The sequence below is a fragment of the Macrobrachium nipponense genome, chromosome 42, assembly GCF_015104395.2.
Source record: "Macrobrachium nipponense isolate FS-2020 chromosome 42, ASM1510439v2, whole genome shotgun sequence".
Classification (NCBI taxonomy): Eukaryota; Metazoa; Arthropoda; class Malacostraca; order Decapoda; family Palaemonidae; genus Macrobrachium; species Macrobrachium nipponense.
Genome location: NC_061103.1, coordinates 33,408,758 through 33,431,526, shown reverse-complemented (window position 1 = coordinate 33,431,526; position 22,769 = coordinate 33,408,758). Strand labels below are relative to the sequence as shown.

General features: G+C 46.0%; 2 protein-coding genes across 4 annotated transcripts in view; one reads left to right on the top strand and one right to left on the bottom strand.

Annotated features, from left to right (window-relative positions):
* Nucleotides 1-22,769, top strand: part of LOC135213323 (DENN domain-containing protein Crag-like) — a 248,453-nt gene that overhangs the window by 70,561 nt on the left and 155,123 nt on the right. The gene's annotated exons all lie outside the window — the stretch shown is intronic.
* LOC135213068 (C-myc promoter-binding protein-like) overlaps nt 1-22,769 on the bottom strand; it is a 101,170-nt gene that overhangs the window by 15,376 nt on the left and 63,025 nt on the right. The window contains exon 19 of one of the 3 annotated variants that reach the window (XM_064246916.1): nt 11,550-12,449. The exons of the other annotated variants lie outside the window; for them this stretch is intronic. Within the exon in view, the coding sequence (XP_064102986.1) occupies nt 11,550-12,449 (900 nt within the window). The remainder of the gene's footprint in view (nt 1-11,549; nt 12,450-22,769) is intronic. 3 annotated transcript variants of the gene reach the window in all.

The window sequence follows — 22,769 nt, the reverse complement described above, 5'->3', positions numbered from 1 at the left end:
CTCCACTGGAACTGGGAGTCTGGAAGAGGTCTAGGCCTGGAGGCACTAAGGAGCCGGTCAGACGCACCCTCCACATCACTGGGTACACTGCACTTATCATCACTGACACTCTTACCTTGTTCAGTACGAAGATTCTTGTCTTCCTTAGAACACAAGGAAGCTTTTGAGGCCGCCGCCTCCGAAGACGAATCTACGGCTTCGGTGCGGGGAGCAGGAGCTGAGACCTGGGAGGAAGGTTCTAAAACTACATAATGTTAGTTTCAGTTCTTCACTCATTCTCGACCTGCTCGAGCTCCTTGAAGAAGCTTTACGTACCCTATCCCTTTCAAGTTCCTAATATAAGAAGAAAGAGCCTTATATTCATCTTCGTTCAAAACCTCACACTCTTGACACGGGTTACTAAACGAACATTCATTCCCCCTACATTTAACACAGAAAGTGTGAGGGTCCACCGCAGCTTTCGGTAACCTCACCTTACATCCATCGGTCACACATACTCTAAACAAAACCGGAGTTTTGGAAACAGAATCAAAATCAGACATTCTACAGGAAAATCCAGCGCAAAGTCAATAACGGTCCACAATCAGCGTATGCCAAGCCAACATAGAGCGAATACGTCACCAAAATGACAATTTGTCGAAAATTGCATTTTTCCTAACTATACAAACCTGAGGTCCTTTAACAATAGGAAGGTAACTAGCGGCAGCTGGGACGGTCGTAAGCTTCGAACAAGGGGAGAACGGTAGTTAACTGCTTGTCCGATCGTGCGCGCGCCCGCGCGCCCGAGAGGTGAAGAATCACTTTTGCTTTAGGCCCATGCAAAAAGTTGCAGAGTGAGGGGTGGCATGAGGTGGGACTATATGTAAAGGACCTCAGGTTTGTATAGTTAGGAAAAATGCAATTTTCGACAAATTGTCATTTGTTCCGATACGTAATACAAACCCTCGGTCCTTTAACAATAGGAAGACTCACTTCTTGGTGGGAGGAATCTGAGTCTTTTTGGTGAACAGACTGGTGTTCGTCCAACCCTGGAGTGCCTCCCTGGTCGTAAGAGCAAGGGAGGGATCCAAACCTCTGTCCGATTGATCGGGGTGTGCACCGCAGGATCAATGGTCAGACCTCTGGGCCAAGTACTAAGAGAGAGGCAAGCGTATCTCTTCGTACCAGCAAGCAAGAACTTGTTCCTGTTTGCAAGAGACAATCATAAAATGATGGGTTTGTCTCAATTTGGCATCCACTTCCTCCCCCTTGTTGGAGGAAGTGGTGGATATTTACTCCTATCCCTACTGAAAGGGATAGGATGGTGCTCTATTGAGTAGCTCACCTGCATCTCGTCCTTACCCAGCAGGGTGACGACCGTGTCCCTCTACCCAAAGGTAGAGGGAAGAAAAAAAATGGGAAGAGGAGCCAGTCACACTCTCATTCCTCATCCATTCTTACGGTCACACCAGGACTCGATGCTGTTCAGCCTGCGAGGGTCTGGGTTAACTACACAACGTGTTGAGCAACCACCACGGTTTCCCAAGCGTGAAAAAGATCCAAGGAACTGTGGGCAATATCCTGAAGGTAGAAGGAGGTGCATGCGGTCCGGTTGGACCAGGCGCCTGCCTTCATTACCTGCGCCACGGAGAAGTTCTTGCGGAACGCGAGAGAATGATGAAGAGGCGTCCACACTCATCCTGGGTGTCGAGTTTCTTCAGACAGCTCCGTCGCACCTTCACAGGACAAAGCAGCATAGCCTTCGTATCGGAGGCGGTGACGTCCATTAGGGAGGGTATTGTGAAGGACTCGAACCAATCGTCAGTTACCGAAGGGTTCTGAGTCTTCGCTACGAAGATCGGTACGAAATCGAGCGTCACAAATCCCCATCCCTTTGTGCTTGACTTCTCAAGAGAAGTCATGCAGTTACCTAAGACGAAAAGAAGGGAATAGTCGTATGACCTATCCCTCTTCTCGACTTTGGTTATGTACAGTACTCATACTGACAAGCTATTAAGACGAAGTAATGATTGCTCTGGAACAACCGAACTAAGTCCACAGCATAGTTCGTAACTGACTCGGACGCTCTGACAGCTGCCGACTGACTGGTTCGGAATCAGTAGAGGCAAGTTGTCCAAGCATCCGGGTAAGTCACGTGACCTTCGCCCTTTAAAGAGTTATGCTGAGAGACCAAACAAATAAAATATTTGTTAGTCACCGATGCCGGACGGCGCGGCAATGATTCTCTTAATGCATAAGCTCAAAAGGCGAAAGTCAATTGCCTTCAAAAGACCGAGGTCCCTGATGGCAAGAAAATCTCATAGACGTTGAATCTCAGCTTAAGGAGAAAACAACACTATGTGGACGTTGAAGACGAAGGTAGGCAATGAATGCAACCTACGTCTTCCAGCTGAATCGAGAGAAGGAATCTCAAGATTCTAAACCTGTGCTTACAAATGACTGAAAACGCTAACCGCCATTTTCATTGCTGTCCGTTGTGCAATGAAAGCGGGGCGTTCTTCAGTAATGAAACAACAAGGGGAGAGCCGCTTGAAGAAACTGCTTCCTCATGGGCTGAACGTTTGGAAGTAGAGCTGGCAGGTGTGGGAGTAGGCGATGTCTTTCAATACATCTGCTAATCCGGAGTGAACAATGAACAATTGTACACCTCCGAATACAAGATATTTGAGGACAAACTCAGATTCCGCAAAAATCATTCGCATTATCGGGATACGATGCAGCAAGAGACTATTACAGAATTCTGTTACCGTGCGGTAAACAGAAAGATGAGAGTCGAATAGATATCTCTGTTTAAAATTCTCGCAATACCGAAGACGATGAATACTAGCGTTTCTCAGCAGTAGATGGTCATTCATGTATGCGAGAATCCCCGTTAATCAGAGACTTAAGTCCGTGATTGTTGGGCAGAGATACGGTTGTTATTCAATCAAAGCAGGTGAGAAAGACATAAACAACCGTCTATCTCAAAGCGGCAGCTGATACTGAAATGCCTCGGGCAATTCAATACGCAGTAGCTGTCGCTGACTCGTCATCCTGAGTTGCCAAGTAATCCTTTCCCACGAAGGAATGCGTTCGGCTAGAACCACCGAGCATAAAAAGATATGCTCGAGCAATTATATTTAAGCGAAACGAATTTCGGTAAATATAAAAGCTTAAATGGTGTTGTTGTGACAACACCATAAGTATATAAATTGAAACTGGAAACTCCTGGGAGGTTGCAGGCAACCCGGGTTGCAGTTCAATTAGAATACTTTTCGTCTAAGTCGCAATCCGTAGAATAACCAGGATATGCGCCTACCCCTCGGGACCATTCAACTGCTTAGCAGAATCATGTCGCGAGGTTAATATACGTAGTATATTGTAGGATTCTGAACAACGATCTCATCCTAAATTCTTTCCTTCAAGAAAACAAAATAAGGATTGGAGATCGACCACCTTCGTTCTCTATTAAAGAGAGTGAAGGAGAAGTCTTCCTCGAAGGAAAGCTTCAATGGTGAACAGAATACTAAGACGATAGTTCCAGCCAAACTGGATATTCCCGTCCGTTCTTCTCTATTCCATTGGTTGGTCGCCTACTGTGAGATAGTCTTCTTTCAGCAGCAGTCTTCTTCCTAATGCTAGAAATTCCAGGAATTCGAGCATAGGCGAGGTTCCGATTATCGTGTAACATTATCGGGGATTTCGTCTCGCTCACTTTGGACCGTGGTCTCGCCTAAGTGTTTGGAGATCGTAAGAAACTCTAAACACTCTGAATGCGCTAGAAATTCCGTAGAATTCTAAGCAGTCTGCGAAACCCCCACCGAATTCGTCAAACGATATCGGCTGGTGGTCCTCTCGATTCCCGTAGAAATCGAGAATGGGGTGGGGCAGGATCCCTCCTCAACGACCGGGGCTTACGTCAGGTAGGACCCGAAGGTCCCCCCTGGTAGCGCAGTCCCCAACGTGGGATCCTACAGAGAAATCTCTGTAGGATCCTTCCCCTTTCCCTCGTAGCCGTAAGGAGAGAGGGAATGGGGGAGGAATTGGATACTCGCTCGCCTTCCCAGTGGAACTAGCAGTTGGAGAAGAGTAGGAGCAGCCATCGCCTTGCGGCGATGGCCTCTCAGAGTCTGGGAAAACGTATCCGTCAAAGGTGAGAAAACCGTTTTCCCGAGGAGGGTTACGAACTCTCACTGTAGGTAAGGGTCTGCCGCCACTGGGAACGTCGTCTGGTGGGGCTGATCGACACCTGACAGGAGAGAGCCGATACCGTCCTCCGACTCATTCCAGTCCTCGTCGAGGTCGAAACCTCTCAGGAGGACCGAAGGAGTATTTAAATACGGTGTCCGAAGACACGTAGAAACGCCGCTGTCGCAGTAGAGGAGGTGGAAGTAGCTTGATCGACCGGCCAGAACTGAGAGAGCCTTCTTGTCCGGAGACGAGAGACTCTGGTTCAAGACAGAATCTGGTAAGCTCCGATCGCGGCATACCCACCGTCGGTTTGGGTTCCCTCTCGGGCCCCAAAACGACTCGAGCAGAGACATGGGCTCTGCTGGTGGGAGCGGCGATCCTTCCCCCCGGTCATTGTGCTGACGAATCAGTGCAATAACCTGGGTAAAGTTACTCTGAATCTCGGAAGTTACAGCGTCTTGAGGAGTAGGACCGTCCAGTCCCTCCAACAAGAGCAGCTCCCAGGACCCTCCTCCTTCAGAAGAAGGACCAGCAACAGATCCCTGACGGTTGCCTCCAATCACTTGCGCGTACGTCCTGGTTGGTCCTAAGACCAACCTGGCACGTGCGGCGTCGTGACGGGATCGTGAGCGGCGCAACTCTCACGATCACTCCTATATACCTAGCTCTTCCTGGCGTATGCCGAGGAAGTTGAAGGTATCGGAGAGACAGAACTGACGCTACCCCCTCTCCCCCTGACGGTCGCCTCCAATCACTTGCGCGTACGTCCTGGTTGGTCCTGAAGACCATACGTGGCACGTGCGGCGTCGTGACGGGATCGTGAGCGGCGCACCTCTCACGATCACTCCTAGCTACCTCGCTCTTCCGGTGTAGCCCGAGGAAGTTGAAGGTAGTGGAGAGACAGACCTGACGCTCCCCCACCCGCTCGCTGGCAGGACCAGCGTACGTTTGGTGGGGGGCTGCAGCCGATCACCAAACCCGCGGTGGGGATCGATCTGCAGGCCTGGCCGTGCCGCTCACCTGTGGCGAGCGGCTCGACTGAGCACGTCGACCCCGGTCCCGTGCGTCAGACGAGCTGCTGCTGGTCACCGTATCCGCCCGGTCCCTGTGGGAGCGGCGGTCAGGTGACCTGCAGAGCTCGCTTTCGCCGTGAGACCGGTGAGCGTCCTCGCGAACGTCAAACCGCTGGTACAGCCGCCTAGGCTGGTACCGTCGGTCGAGGGGACCTGGGGGAAACCTCTGTCCAGCCGCAACCCGTGGCCGGTCAGAGACCGTCACGTCCACCCGAGGTACCGGCTGGTCGCTGCGAGAGCGGCCGCTGGCCTGGCGAGAGTCACCTGAGCGGCTCTCGACAGTCTTCTGCTCCGTGCCTCGGTCATGACGCTGAGCGAACTCAGGCGTCTTAACTTTGGCTGCACGGTCACCCGAAGGAGATCGTACACTCGGAACTTCTCGCGGACGAGAAACCGAGCCGGTACCTGGCTTAGCAGCAGAGCTGCCAAGACCAGGCGAGGGTGTACCAGCGGTAGCCAGCACTTGGTCCCCGTCTTCTTCTTCTCAGAAGGGGAGACGGGCCCCGTTCCCGAGGAACAGGAGGACCAGCAGAAGAACCCCCCCGTCACACCGGAATGTGACGAGCCCTTCGAAGTTCCCGAAGGAGTCTTCTTAGGGGGAATAACAAAACCCGGTTACCAGCTGGTCGCTGCGAGAGCGGCCGCTGGCCTGGCGAGTCACCTGAGCGGTTCTCGCCAGCCTTCTGCTCCGTGCCGTGGTCTTGGCGCCGAGCGAACTCTGGCGCCGAAACTTTGGCTGCACGATCTCCCGGGGCGGGAGAGCGTACACTCGGGATCTCCCGCGAACGAGAGACCGAGCCGGAACCTGGCGTAGCGGCATCGCCGCTAGCACCAGGCGAGGAAGTACCAGAGCTAACCGATACTCCTCTGGTCGTCTATCTCTTCCTTACGGAAGGGGAGACGGGCCCCGCTCCCGAAGGAGCAGGAGGACCAGCAGAAGGACCCCCCGTCCCACCGAGGTGGGACGGGCCCTTAGAAGTTCCCGAAGGAGACTTCTTAGGGGGGGGAGGCAGCCTTCTTCTTCTTCGGCTTATGGGCCTTAGAAGTCGAAGGGGAAGAGGCAGCAACAGACGAAGATGACACCTTCCTCTTCTTCGTCAGCTCACGCAGGACAGTCGTCAGGTCCTCTATCCAGGCCGGAGTCGGGCCTATTGCCGAAGCAACACGGCCCGACTGCACCTGTCCGGAAGGACCTGGGACTGGGGAAGACACACCATGGGCAGGACCAGCATGGACAGGCGCAGGAACCAGGAGCGACAGGAACAGCAACCAGCTCAGGAGCGGCAGGAACAGCGGCAGCAGTAAACACAGAAGGGACAGCCAAGCCAGTAGCGGGAACCACATCAGCGACAGGTACGGCAGGCCCAGCCATCGCCTCGTAGAATCATCGGCAGCCAGCGTGGTACTGGCGGCCGGACCAGGGGCGAGCTGCTGGAACAGCGGAAGTCTGGGGCAGGCAACACGAAGAAACACAGGCGGCGGCGGCATACCCCTCCTCGGTACGGCGGCGACCGGCCCTAGAAGCGGCAGACGGCGTCACCGACACAGCATGGGGAGTGTAGACCAGCGGGGGGAAGCAGCATAAGCGGCCGTGAAGGTTGTAGTGGAGACCACTCCAAGGTCACCGCCCCAGACCTCGCTAGACTCTGCAGCAGATCGTGGATGCTAGGCACGCCCTGCAGCCGCAGTGGTCCATACCTGTCCAAGGTCGTCATCCCACGGCTGTAGCACCTGCGGTAGCACAGACAGATTAGTAAGAGGGGTTCCCTCACGCACGGGGGGGGAGACATGCCCCACCCCGAACGGAAAGGAAGACCACCAAAACAAAATACGAGGAAGCTGAGCGGGGGGGCAGGAAAGAAGACGAAGAATCGGATACCAAGGGAGTCGCGGGAGAGCTTTCCGACGACTTCCTGGCAGACCTTCGCTTTCCCCTACCCCCGCACAGCAGTGAAAAGTAATATGAAAATGAAAACAGAATACTTAGCACTTGCGATTCACTTCATAGAACTTAAAGAGGGAAAAATCAATTCCCGGTAAGAGCGGAAACTTGATCCATAATAATATGATGCTATCATAAATATATATGAAAATGAACAATACTGCACTTGCTATTTTCACTTTCACAGCAATAAATCGTAAGGATTAATTCCCGGGTAAGAGCGGAAATTGATCCAAAATTAAATTTGATGCAATTAATAAATGAAAATGAAAAGAAAACTGCATTGCGAATCCACTTTCATTGCATTCTATTCATACAAATAAGAGGCTCTTGCCGAGCGCAATCAAGCTCTCGGCAACGAACGCACAGGGCAAAAATATAATGAAAAAGAGTACTTACATCTTTCAATTACACACTTTCGCCCAAAATACATGACTCGGCGCGAGTGCGCCTGCCCTCGGCACCGAGACATAATTCAAGGGTTCAATTCATGAAAAGAGCGGAAATCGCCGTCTCTACGGCGATAGCTCCATGTTGATTCATAATTAAGTAATGAAAATGAAAACACAATATAAACAAAGCATACGACGATGAAGCGGGCAGAGAGCGATGACGAACACGTCCTTCACACCCGCGGCCGAAAGCAAAAGTGATTCTTCACCTCTCGGGCGCGCGGGCGCGCGCACGATCGGACAAGCAGTTAACTACCGTTCTCCCCTTGTTCGAAGCTTACGACCGTCCCAGCTGCCGCTAGTTACCTTCCTATTGTTAAAGGACCGAGGGTTTGTATTACGTATCGGAACAAATGTTCAAATCAATCTCCAGGCAAGCGAGAAATGAAGAATATATCGGAAGAAACGACAACAGTTGTTATCGCTTCAGCGACAGAAAAAAAATCTGGCTGGAGAGATAGATTGGTTCATAGCGCCGCCACAGCGGCGGGTAAGGTAGACCACCTGACCTACCTGTCGCGTGTGCCGCGAGATTTGAAATTCTGTCGGAACGTCGGAGACTATAGCTAAGTATATATCTGGCAGGGAAGTTCATGTACAAAAAGTTTATTTCATATATTCACCATAAATCGAAATATTGTGTTAGAGACTTCAATTTGTTGAAAAATAAAGGTAAATGATTGAATATTAATAGAATGTAATAGTTTTATCTTACAATTGCATTTTTTTACCATTTTGGTTGAGTCAAAGTTGACCGAAGGTTGAAATTTTGCCACTTATCGTTATTTATATGAAAATATTTCAAAACTGATAAAAGCTACAACCATGGGTTGTTTATTGTTGTATTCTACATGAAATTGCACACATTTTCACATATATAAAACTTTATGTAACGGCTAATTTAAAATGGTGCAAACATTATGACAATCAGACGAAAAAATTTCTGATTTTTTCGGAAGAGTTACCGCGTAAGGAAAAAAATTTTTTTTTTCATAAATTCGTCATAAATCGAAATATTGCGCTAGAGACTTTCAATTTGTTGCAAAATAAAGGTAAATGATTGACTATTGCTAGAATGTCAGGGTTTTAGCTTAAAATTGCCTTTTTTTACCATTTCGGTCAAGTCAAAGTTGACCAAAGGTTGAAATTTTGGCACTTATTGTTATTTATATGAAAATATTTCAAAACTGATAAAAGCTACAACCATGGGTTGTTTTTAGTTGTATTCTACATGAAATTGCACATATTTCCATATATGTATAAAACTTCACGTAACGGCTAATTTAAAATGGTGCAATCATTACGACAATCGGACAAAAAAATTTATGATTTTTTCAGAAGAGTTACCGCACGGCCGAAGGAAAGTTTTTTTTTATAAATTCACCATAAATCGAAATATTGTGCTAGACACTTCCAATTTGTTGCAAAATGAAGATAAATGATTGAATATTACTAGAATATAAGAGTTTTAGCTTACAATTGTGGTTTTCGACCATTTCGGTAGAGTCAAAGTTGACCAAAGGTTGAAATTTTGGCACTTATAGTTATTTATATGAAAATATTTCAAAACTGATAAAAGATACAAGCATGAGTTGTTTTTAGTTGTATTTTACATGAAATTGTGCACATTTTCATATATAATACTCCATGTAATGGCTAATATGAAATGGTGCAAAAATTATGTCAAAGTGACGAAATAATTTCTGAGATGTGTTGCTGATGCTTTTTAATGTGAGGAGAAAGAAATTCGCGCTTGTGCGGCTGGGTAACGATTGTAAATAAAACAACACCTTGATCCGTGAGCTCCCAGCATCCCCCAAGGCGAGTGATTCAAAAGTTTTCGCCTAGTAGGCCTATATCTATTTTTCCGCGAATTTTTAAAAAACTTTTTTATATCAACGTACATACGTCCAATCAGCACCCAACAGACAATTTATATCGACGTTCAATACGTCCAATCGGCATTAAAGGGTTAATCTATGAGAGGGTGTCTGGTTTAAGAATAGTAGACAGTTTGCAGTAGCAAATTTTGCTTTCAGACTAGTGAAAAACTATTTATGTTAAAATGTCATGGGTTCTCATCTCATAACTTGCATTCAACAAGAAGCATCACATACAGCATGCAATAAGACCACATATTTCTTCATGAAATGTTACCATTGGTTTGGTCACTGATTTATTTTCCAGAACACTCATCCATCCTTCAACATTCTCCTCTACCTTAATTCAGGGAACCCCAAGACAATTCCCTGACTGATGAATTCAGACATTTCTCAAGTCAAAACAAATGTATACCTATACCAAATGCAAAATATCTCTTTTTCATCATTATCATTTTTATTTCAGTTTTCCCACCAGAGATTTATAAGTGAAATCAGTTCCCTCTTCTTATGTTATGTTAAAACATAAATGGTTACGTTACTAGTCACTGGGACCAATGATCATAAAAAGCCTTGTTGTAATTACAAAGAAAAAGGTTGGATCAACTACCTTCCATTGCTTAACACACCTCACCTTTCATTCATGCACTGTCAAAGGGCATAAGACTTACAGGGTTATCTCATGATGATGGGAAGTGTCCTTCCTTTCCCAGTCGGAGTTGATTCAAAAACTTTCTTCCATAGATTATTTTTACTCTACTAACCCTTCAGCTTTTAGAAACTTGGTTCCCAACTCATACATTAAACAACATACTGGTATACTCACCATTTCAATATTCCCCTAAATAGTTACTATTCATATAGTGAGATATATGATTCATAAGTTTAAGATTTAAAATAGATCAGAATAGAATACTGAATTTTGGCCGAAGACCAAGCACTGGGACCTAAGAGTTCATTCAGCGCTTAACTCTATGCAGGTGTAGTGAAAATGCTTTCTTTTGTCTGTCAGATAGAAGAATGGTGAACCTCAGACCTTCATAGGACATGAATATAGGCTTACATATAATTAATGGGTTTACTTAAAAAAGTTCAAACATTTCCTGTACTTGTGTAATTTTGCATACATTATACGTACACATATATAAATACACACAACTACTTTGCCTTACTTGATTAAAATGAATGAAATGTTCTATGACAGAGCAAACTTAAATAAAGTTTGTATGATTCAGTAAACTTAAGATGAAGTGCAAGTTGTCAATACAGAGGAATTTTTGTGACATGCAGTCAGTTTTGAGCAAAAATGCATAACACTTGTATTGAAATTAGTGCAGTGTTGAATAAGTAAATACTAATTCATTACTAACCAATTCTGTTTAAAACATATGAAACTCAATTATGTTCTTTTGGAAACCTTAGGTGCAATGAAAAATTAATGTTTTTTTAAGGTCAATCATGTTCTTTTTGAAACGTTAGGTAGGTACAATAAACATTTATGACAAATTAATGTTTTCTTAGGCATACATAAGACAAAATAAATTTCAATAAAATATATTTATATTTCACTAAATTTATTAAAATTTTTCTTATTATTTAATCTGTACCTCAAACTCATTCAAACTTTTTTTACTGGGTGGTAATCAGGAACAGATTATAGGGAAGAAGTAACTAGAAAAAGCCATACAAGCTCAAGCACATAGAAATTCATCCTTCCTTATCATTGAACTACTGAGGCCTCCTACTTCACTTTAAATTCTTATAATATGTAAAGTCTTATTGCAAAGCAAACATAATGATTTCCATGCCTGTAAACCCTACTGCAGCTTTATTACTCCTAGAACAATATACATATTGTACAAAAGATATAAATAAACTATAAGGTCTGGAAACTACTCAAATATTCAGTTACTCACCTTTTTTACAGAGAAGCTTGGCTGTAGCAAGCAGTTAGCTTTAACAACTACAAGACGGACACAAATTAGTATAACTAACATTAACAGTATATCATGCATTGTTGTGGGACACTTACACGCAACATTGTACTCAATCATAAGCAGATCAGCACCACCAGCAAGACTAGCTGCAGATGACCTCACAATGCTGCCCAGTCTTGCACGAAGCGCATCAGATTCAGAGAAGTCTAGCGCTCGACTTGTGGCATAGGAGGTGGAGAAGGAGGATGAAGAGGGGGCTGTGGTGGTGGTGATGGATGAGGTATATGAGGGGACAATAGTGCAGCATGAAGAAGCGACAACACTGGCTGACGTAGAGAAAGGGAAGGATACTGCGGAAACAGATGATGTTTTAAGCATTTTCAAAGATGAAGAAGGAATTATGCACGTAGTATCAGAAACAGCGAGTAAGGGAAATGCAGTGATATCTGAATTGATGAGACTGCTCAGAGATGCTGCCACTGCAGTAAGTGATGAGGAAGAGGATGAGGAGGATAAGGAAATGATGGATGGAGTCATTGAAGAGCACATCAAGGCAGTAGTGGAGGGAACGTGTGACGTACTGTTGGTGCAAGTAATGGATGTCATAGTGAGAGAGGATGACACAATGGATGAACTGGAGGGAGATGCAAGAGAGGCACATGATGAGGGTGCCAAAGGAGTGTCACTTTGTGAAGACACAATTGTACTGGCTAAACCCAAAGGGGAACGAGTGTTCGTGGGTGTGGTGGAAGTCGACGGAATGGATACGGAAGGGTGAGTGTCTAAGCCATGGTTTGAGTTAGATTTCAACATCAATGTCAGAGATGACCCAGATGGGCCAGTAGTGGCAGGGAGTGCTGAAAGAGGTGATATACAGTTGGAGAGAGTAGAATGAGTAGGAACACTAGTGTCTTTACAAGATGGTGGAGGAAATGAGAAGGAGGACACTGTGATAGAGCTTCCTCCAGGAGTGGTGATATCTTTTGTTACTGGCACTATAGAGGAGATGGCATGAAAAAAAAAAAAAAGAGCCACAGCAACAGTCAATTGAGCAGCGCAGCAGACCAAGTGAACGATGGATCAGTCACGTGAGAGGCAACAGCAGCCATAATAGCCAGGATCAATCATGTAAACAAGATGTGAGTAGAGAGCCATGTGTTAGAATCAAACCAGACAGATCATAAGTCATTAGTACTCAATATTTGCTTAACCAATCTGACTGATTAAATGATAAGTGAATAAAAAGTTACTTTTCTCAAACAAATGAATCATACAAAGAAAAGGTAAATTCACAAAGTCGTGTTTAGGTAAATATAAAACAACAAAGAAAATTTTTCAACTATACATTCAAATTGTAAAAAAGGGGATGAAATCCAGAAAAATAATTCTTATTACTGCAAATAATTGATGTCATTAACATTTCAGCAGAAATTATAGCATCATTCCCCAGACCAGAGGAAAAAACTGAACTGAAGAATTCTCTTTCATTATGGTTAAACAAACACTGAGAGATCGCCTTACACTAAAAAACACACAGACAATTAGATGTTAATACAATGAGACAAATATAATACACTAGCACATTTGTCTAGTTAGTCAAATCTTCAAAATAACAATTAGTGTGTTACAGTACCAAGTTCTCATATTTGGCAAAAGAGCAAAAGTGCCAAAAATCCTATAAATTCATTTCCATAAATGATGCTTGGTATCAAACCTGCTAAATTTAATAACACATATATCAAAGAATCAAAAACTACAATCAAAACACAAAAAACAGTGAAGAAATGGGTTAGTTCTGTATTATGTTTAAAGAATTTTCTAAAATATAATTATTACAATCTCAAAGAAAAGTAAATGAAATGAGACTAAAACCACTTTACTTTATGCAAAGTGCAGCTCAATGGCATAAATGAGGCCTTTTATCCAATGAGGAACTGAACTATGTATTTGGATATATATACATTTGTTCATGATGATGTTCAATATCCTTGTAATCCCACCCAAGATAATGTCATTAAAACCTAATTTGACTGATACTTTCCCAAACATGTGGGCTGGGCAGTCACCTGTCAGTTACATTGGTTAGTTATTCTCTCCCTACCAAAAATGAATCAAGCAAAAATAACATGAGGCAAAGATGCTTGACCATCTTTAGCCAGAGGTGCTGAATTTGAGAAGGTAGCACAGTGGGATTATTAATAATTTTGAGTGTCCTTTTATTACAGTTTCCACACAGTTTTTGTAACTTTTTTTTTTTAGTTAAGTGAACAGACTCATGTATTCAATCTTATTTATACCTGTGAATAACTTAAGTATTTCTATATAATACAATGAACTCGAAATTGATGCTCTTTTAAAGCCAAACCTGACATTTTCTAGCCTCTTTTGGTATCCAAGGCCTCTAATTAATAGTATTAGCCTTTAATCTTGTCTGTACGTACTTCCAATTTTTCTAAGTCCTTGCCCTAGCATGTCAGCATACTCTGAGGTCTAATTAGTGCATTGTATAAAGTTAGAATTATATTTTTTTAAGCACTTCACACCTGGATTCCTTACTTTAATTTTTTTATGCAGCACCATTTATGTCAAATGCCTTTTGGAAGTCTAGATAAAGCAAACTTATTACTCTAGTCTACAGGTGGCCTTGAATGAAAAGCTATTTTTGCTTGCATTTGCTTTCTTACTTCCAAGTATTTTTTCACACTTTGCAACCTTCATAATTCTGCTTTGAAAAATGATATTGTTAAACTACAATAAAGTTTTGTACATACTTACCTGGCAGATATATACGTCTAATGGCCCACCCAGCCTCCCCTCAGGAGACAGGTGAAAGAAAAAAATCTGGCTGGAGAGATAGATTGGTTCATACGCCCGCCACCCAGCGGCGGGTAAGGTAGACCACCTGACCTACCTGTCGCGTGTGCCGCGAGATTTGAAATTCTGTCGGAACGTCGGAGACTAAAGCTAAGTATATATCTGCCAGGTAAGTATGTACAAAACTTTATTGTAGTTTAACAATATCATTTTTGTACATGAACTTCCCTGCCAGATATATACTTAGCAGATTGGCACCCTTGGTGGAGGGTAAGAGACAGCTAAAGTAATAAGGAGAGATAAGAAACAACTGATGTTGTAGGATATAAATAACCTTGGTTCTTACCTGTTCAGGCAGAAGACTTCATTGATACTGTCTCTGAGTCTGCGTTGCCTGGAGAGCTACAGCTAGGACGTGACCTGATGCTGAAAGACTCTCGGATCTACCACTGGGATATGTGATCCCTTTGTGTGGTAGAATCCAAGTCGGATCCTGTTAAAGGGAGTTCGTCCCTATCTTAACAGGTCCTAACCACTACTACTGCAAGGAGCCACACTCATCAGACCACCTAACCAAACTACTAAAGATTAGTATTACGACCTAAAGAGATGCCTTCATGCATCCTCTTTAAGGCAACCAACAACAACAAATACAAGGGGGAAAAATTTATACTACTAAACAGCACTGAATCCGCAGATACGTACGGGCCCAAGGCGAAGCATTTTTCGTAAGTGATTCTCACATCACGTAAGTAGTGGTTCGCGAACACTGACTGACATCTCCAGAATGTTGTCTCCATCAGATTTCGCACGGACATATTCTTGTTGAAAGCAAGAGAAGTTGCTATGGCTCTTACTTCGTGTGCTTTCACTTTAAGAAGCCTAAGATGTTCTTCTCTGCAGGATCCGTGTGCTTCTTTGATGAGGCTTCTCAAGAAGAAGGACAATGCGTTCTTCGACAATAAGGACGCGGTAGGCTCTTTTACTGAACACACAGGACCTCTCGGTTGGCTTTCAGTTGCTCTTTTCTCTAAGGTAGTATTTCACCATTCTCACTGGGCAAAGAGTTCTCTCGGGTTCTTCTCCTGCCAAAGAAGATAACCCACGAATCTCGAAGTTCTTGGGCCATGGACTTGATGGGTTCTCATTCTTTGCAAGAAAACCAGGAAGGAAAGAGCAAATGAGAGAGTCCTCCTTAAAACCCACATTACCATCAATCGCCTGAAGCTCACTCACTCTTCTGGCGGAAGCTAGAGCCATCAAAAACAGAGTCTTCCTGGTAAGGTCTCTGAATGAGGCTGAATTAGGGGGTTCAAACCTAGAGGACCCAAGGAATTGAAGGACTACATCCAAATTCCAGCTAGGTGTCTTAGGAGACTGCATTTTCGTTGTATCAAAAGACCTAATAAGGTCCTGTAGGTCCTTATCTTCAGATAAGTTGAGGCCCCTGTGCCTGAAGACATTCGCCAACATACTACGATAGCCTTTAATCGTCGAAACGACTAAGCCACATTCTTGTCTTAAAAAAATTAAAATAAAAAGAAGTCTGCAATTTGATTCACAGAGGTACTGGAAGAGGGAAACGTTATTCCTCTTGCACCATCTTCTGAAGACATCCCACTTCGACTGGTACACTCGTAAGGTGGAAGACCTCCTCGCTCTAGCGATTGCCTTAGCAGCTGCTGACGAAAAGCCTTTCGCTCTGACCAGTTCTGGACAGTCTGAAGCCAGTCAGACTGAGAGCAGGGAGGTTTTTGTGGTACCTGTCGAAGTGGGGCTGTCTGAGTAGATCGCTCCTTAGAGGAAGCGATCTTGGAAAATCCACTAGCCATTCCAGCACCTCTGTGAACCAATCTTGTGCTGGCAAAAGGGAGCTATCAAAATCATCCTCGCGGAATCTGACTCTGCGAACTTTTTTAAAGTCAACCCCAGAATCTTGAAGGGGGAAACGCGTATACATCGAGTCCTTTCCAATCGAGTAGGAGAGCGTCTATCCCTATTGCTCCTGGATCCGAGATGGGCGAGCAATACAGAATCCAGTCTTTTGTTCTTTGAAGTTGCAAACAGGTCTAAGAGAGGCCTGCCCCACAACTTCCAAAGGCTCTGGCAAACATCTTGGTGCAGAGTCCACTCGTGGGAAGGACCTGATCTTTCTGCTGAGGAAGATCTGCCCTTACATTCCTTTTCTCCCTGTACGAATCTGGGTGAGAAGTTTTATCCCCCTTTCTTCTGTCCACAGAAGAAGATCTCTTGCTGTTTCGTACAGAGAGAAGGATGCGTCCCCCCCTGTTTCCTGATGTATGCCATAGCCGTGGTGTTGTCCGAGTTTATTTGCACAACTGCTCCTGTCACATCTGACTCGAACTCCTTAGAGCAAGCCACACGGCTATTAGTTCTTTCCTGTTGATGTGCCAGGACGACTGGTCCCCCACCCAGGTTCCTGACACCTCCTTGGTTCCCAGAGTCGCCCCCCAACCTGTTTCCGACGCATCGGAGAACAACACCAGGCTGGGGTTCTGGGATTGAAGAGGCAGTCCCTGCGAGAACTTGTTGGGATCCGCCCACCATGCTAACTCCTCCTTGATTTGAAGAGACATTGACAGGAGAACTTCAAATCCTGAGAAGGACGACTCCAATTCGATGAAGAAAAGAATTGGAGCGGTCTCAGGTGCAATCTTCCTAGGGAAACAAATTGCTCCAGTGAGGAGAGCGTCCCCAGCAGACTCATCCACTCCCTCACTGTGCATACTTCTTTCCCTAAGAAGGTTGTTACTTTTTCGAGTCCCCGGGCTATCCTCTCCTGTGACGGAAAAGCCCGAAAAACTCAGAGAGTTCATCTGGATCCCCAGATAAACGCACTCTTGAGCGGGAATCAGACTTGACTTCTGCAGATTGACCAGAAGTCCTAAGGAATAAGTCAAATCCAGGTTTTCTTTTCAAGTCCTTCAGACAAAGATCTCTGGAACTGGCCCTTATAAGCCAATCGTCGAGATAGAGCGAAATCCTCACCCCTCTAGGTGTGAAGCCATTGTGCCACATTCCTCATGATGGCCGTAAAGGACTTGGGGGACCGTGGAGAGGCCAAAACACAGGGAGGGCCCCCTGAATTGGAAGATTCTTCCCCCCATCATGAATCTTAGAAACTTCCTCGAGGAAGGATGGATTGGTACGTGGAAGTAAGCGTCCTGTAAGTCCAAGGACACCATCCAGTCCCCTGGACGGAGTGCTGCTAACACCGAGGCAGTGGTCTCCATCGTGAACTTCTTCTTTTCGACGAAGAAGTTCAGGGCGCTTACATCCAAACACCGGTCTCCATCCCCCTGAGGATTTCGGAACTAGGAACAGGCGGTTGTAAAAGCCTGCCGAAAGATGATCTGCCACTAGTTCGATCGCCTCCTTTTCCAGCATCTGATCTACCGCTAGTCGGAGGGCTTGATTCATGATGGGGTCCCTGTATCTGGCCGTCAACTCCCTCGGGGTATTCGTCAAGGGAGGCCTCGAAGAGAACGGGATGAGATAGCCCTTCCTCAAAATTGACAGGGTCCAGGCATCTGCGTCTTTCTGGGCCCAGACTTCTGCAAACTGTAAAAGCCTGGCGCCTACAGTTGTCTGAAGGACTTGAGTCTTACTTGGGGAGGTTTTGATTGACTTCGTAAAAGTCCTCCCTCTTCTATTTGGTTTCCGACCTCTGAACGAAGAGGATCTAGAGGTAGAAGCCCCTCGAAAGGGTTCCTGAGAGGTCGGCTTAGCTTTCTTCATCTTAGTCTGGAAGGTAGGGCGCGGCTTCCTTGCAGACTGCGCTAGAAGGTCCTGCGTAGCTTTGGCAGAGAGAGCCTTCGAAATGTCTTGAACCAGGTGTTTAGGAAACAGCTGCGTAGAGAGAGGGGCAAAAGCAAAGACGATCTCTGAGCATGTGAGAGACTTTGTTAAAAATGAGCAAATACTGATCTTTTCTTCAAGACCCCTGCTCCAAACAGTGAAGCTATTTCGCTGGCCCCATCCCTCACCGATTTATCCATACAGGATAAGACACAATTCAAATCCTCCGGAGAAAACGTGTCCGGTCCTTGAGTTTTCTGGCTAGGACTCCGAGGGACCAATCGAGAAAGTTGAAAAACTTCCAAGACTCTAAAAATGCCTTTTAGAATGTGATCTATTTCATTCATTGCCCACGTAGTTTTGGCCGAATTCAAAGCTGATCTTCTAGTGGCGTCTACTAGTGCCGAAAAATCTGCGTCAGCTGAAGACGGAAGGCCCAGTCCCAAGGGTTCTCCTGTTCTCATACCAAAATCCTGTCCGTCCTGAAAGCTTCGACGGAGGGAAGGCAAACATAGTTTTCCCCGCTTCTTCTTTAGTACGCATCCATGAACCGAAACTCTTGAGCGCTTTCTTCATAGAAAGAGTCGGTTTCATTCTCACACACGAAGATCCTTTCGTTGCTTTCGCTGTGGAGAACAACGAGTGTGGAGAAGGAGGAGCAGTAGGGCTCAAAGACTCTCCGAACTCCTGAAGGAGAAACTCTGTGAGCTTCTTGTACGAAGAAACTGTTGCCGATATATTAGTTCTTCCTCAGAGGCTTCCTGGTCTTCTTGAAGAGGAGAACGGGGATGAGGATCCTTATGAGAATCCTTAGATGATTTCCTAGCTGGGGTACAGTGCGATGAAGGAGACAAACGTCTTGAATGAGGAGAAGATTCCAAAGTAGAGAGGCGTACAGGAGAACGACGAGTCGTAAAAGAAGGACGCTTATCCGAAATTTCTTGTCTAAACTCGCATTCCTTCCTAAATGCAGACTAACTCTTAACAGCAAAAGAGGAAGGACTCCTTTCCCTAGAAAGACCACGTCTATCCCTAGGGAAACTACGAGAGGGAGAGCGCCTACTAAAATCCTGGCGCCGATCGTGAGGAGAGCGGCTACCAGGCGCCGAGCGCCTATCTGTCACAGGGCGCTTAGGGGAATCCTGGCGCCTACCAAGCGGCGAAACGTTGCTAAAAATAGGGCGCCTTTCAGGAGCAGGGCGCTTGAGAGGCTCGGTTGATGCCTACGAAGGCGGGATTCGAGCGGCTGCTATGGCTCCGAGCGCTTAAACGGAACAGGGCGTTCGGCGAGATCTTGGTCCTTACCAAGGGGGAGAACGTTCTGTAAGGCTCCGACGCCCTAACAGAAGCAGGGCGCTTGAGGCGTTCCTGACTTTATAGCAAGAGGAGACCGATCAGGAGTAGGGAGTCTCGAGAACAAAGAGCGCCTACTAGGAGAACGAAGCAAACGAGGATCAAGGCGTCTTTCTCCAGGAGAACAGCTACTAAAAGAAGGACGCTTACCAGGAGCAGGGCTCCTACTAGACTCTTGATGTCTTACAGGGGAGGAGCGAACTCCATGCGATGAGCGCTACAGTCACGTTATTCCGACGCCCGACGACAGTAGTCGGAAGGAGAAGTGCGCCTACTTTCAGAAGGGCATTCCCTAGGTTCTCTGAGAAGGCGAGGAGAAGAAAGATGAGACGGAGACGACGAAATAAGTCTTCTATGATCTGAGCGACTCTCTCTTCTTGCCCGAACTCTAGAAGAAGGAGAAACAGAAGGGCTGAGCGTCTACCCGAGGCAGGAATCCGATCTGGGGAAATATCTTCATAGTCCAAGGAGCGCCTATCCGTCGAATGGCGTCTCGACACCTCCGAGCGGGAGTGGTGTTCCTCTCGTGAAATGTTACGATGTGTAGAAGTATCCTCAAAAGAAGGAGATCGCCGATTACAAGGAGAGCGCTCTTCGACGAAACGCGCCTCGATCTCTTGATAGGGAGAGACAAATCCTTCCTTCTACGCGATCTCGATGCCAAGGAGTCCGCCAAGGCTGTGATCTGAGCTTGTAGGCCCGGTAGCACCTCGAAGAAGAGAGTAGCCCCAGGATCTTCTTCCGAAGCAAGCTCAGCGCGAGGAGCGGGAGAAGGAGGGCGATCACTGGCTCTCCTAGGCTTCTTTGCTTGCAAGGAAGCTACATCAGAAAAGTCTTCTGGGTTGGACGCTAACGTACTGAAGGGAGCCTCCGCAGCCCTCTTCAATGGGCGTGACGCCTCCTTAGAGCTCCAAACCACGCTTCGGCGAAGGAGAAGAGGATGACGAAAAACACTGACGAAGAATATTCTTCTTCTTACGATCCAAGGCAGCCTGGGAGCGAAACTTCAGGATCTGCCGAGGGGACGCCTGACCGGTGGGGGCTCTCCCTAGCCCTCCTGCGGCTTTCGACTTTCCTCCTCCACTGGAACTGGGAGTCTGGAAGAGGTCTAGGCCTGGAGGCACTAAGGAGCCAGTCAGACGCACCCTCCCACATCACTGGGTACACTGCACTTATCATCACTGACACTCTTACCTTGATCAGTACGAAGATTCTTGTCTTACTGAGAAACCAGGAAGCTTTTGAGGCCGCCGCCTCCGAAGACGAATCTACGGCTTCGGTGCGGGGAGCAGGAGCTGAGACCTGGGAGGAAGGTTCTAAAACTACATTAATGTTAGTTTCATTCTCACTCATTCTCGACCTGCTCGAACTCCTTGAAGAAGCTTTACGTACCCTATCCCTTTCTAGTTTCCTAATATAAGAAGAAAGAGCCTTATATCATCTTCGTTCAAAAACCTCACACTCTTGACACGGGTTACTAAACGAACATTCATTCCCCCTACATTTAACACAGAAAGTGTGAGGGTCAACCGCAGCTTTCGGTAACCTCACCTTACATCCATCGGTCAAACATACTCTAAACAAAACCAGAGTTTTGGAAACAGAATCAAAATCAGACATTCTACAGGAAAATCCAGCGCAAAGTCAATAACGGTCCACAATCAGCGTATGCCAAGCCAAAATAGAGCGAATACGTCACCAAAATGTCCAAATCAATCTCCAGGCAAGCGAGAAATGAAGAATATATCGGAATGAAACGACAACAGTTGTTATCGCTTCAGCGACAGAAAAAAATCTGGCTGGAGAGATAGATTGGTTCATACGCCCGCCACCCAGCGGCGGGTAAGGTAGACCACCTGACCTACCTGTCGCGTGTGCCGCGAGATTTGAAATTCTGTCGGAACGTCGGAGACTAAAGCTAAGTATATATCTGGCAGGGAAGTTCATGTACAAAATGATGAATGTATGAAATTTTGGTCATGTGGCCCTGTAATGGGGAGAAGACTATTAAGTGCTGTCATAGCAATGAAGATGTAAATCTTTCTTCTTACTGAGACAAGTTACAATATTAGAAACTCACACAGACATGCAAATAATGCATAACACTCATGCATATCACTCAAACACACTCATACACTTAAAATATATTAAACATGAATGGTGTTTTCCTTTCAATGAGGTTTCTATTTTAAAATGACAATTTGTCGAAAATTGCATTTTTCCTAACTATACAAACCTGAGGTCCTTTAACAATAGGAAGGTAACTAGCGGCAGCTGGGACGGTCGTAAGCTTCGAACAAGGGGAGAACGGTAGTTAACTGCTTGTCCGATCGTGCGCGCGCCCGCGCGCCCGAGAGGTGAAGAATCACTTTTGCTTTAGGCCCATGCAAAAAGTTGCAGAGTGAGGGGTGGCATGAGGTGGGACTATATGTAAAGGACCTCAGGTTTGTATAGTTAGGAAAAATGCAATTTCTGCGACAAATTGTCATTTGTTTTCCGATACGTAAATACAAACCCTCGTTCCTTTAACAATAGGAAGACTCACTTCTTGGTGGGAGGAATCTGAGTCTTTTTGGTGAACAGACTGGTGTTCGTCCAACCCTGGAGTGCCTCCCTGGTCGTAAGAGCAAGGGAGGGATCCAAACCTCTGTCCGATTGATCGGGGTGTGCACCGCAGGATCAATGGTCAGACCTCTGGGCCAAGTACTAAGAGAGAGGCAAGCGTATCTCTTCGTACCAGCAAGCAAGAACTTGTTCCTGTTTGCAAGAGACAATCATAAAATGATGGGTTGTCTCAATTTGGCATCCACTTCCCCCCCTCCCCCTTGTTGGAGGAGTGGTGGATATTTACTCCTATCCCTACTGAAAGGGGGATAGGATGGTGCTCTATTGAGTAGCTCACCTGCATCTCGTCCTTACCCAGCAGGGTGACGACCGTGTCCCTCTACCCAAAGGTAGAGGGAAGAAAAAGATGGGAAGAGGAGCCAGTCACACTCTCATTCCTCATCCATTCTTACGGTCACACCAGGACTCGATACTGTTCAGCCTGCGAGGGTCTGGGTTAACTACACAACGTGTTGAGCAACCACCACGGTTCCCAAGGAAAAAAGATCCAAGGAACTGTGGGCAATATCGTGAAGGTGTAGAAGGAGGTGCATGCGGTCCGGTTGGACCAGGCGCCTGCCTTCATTACCTGCGCCACGGAGAAGTTCTTGCGGAACGCGAGAGAATGATGAAGAGGCGTTCACACTCATCCTGGGTGTCGAGTTTCTTCAGACAGCTCCGTCGCACTTCACAGGACAAAGCAGCATAGCCTTCGTATCGGAGGC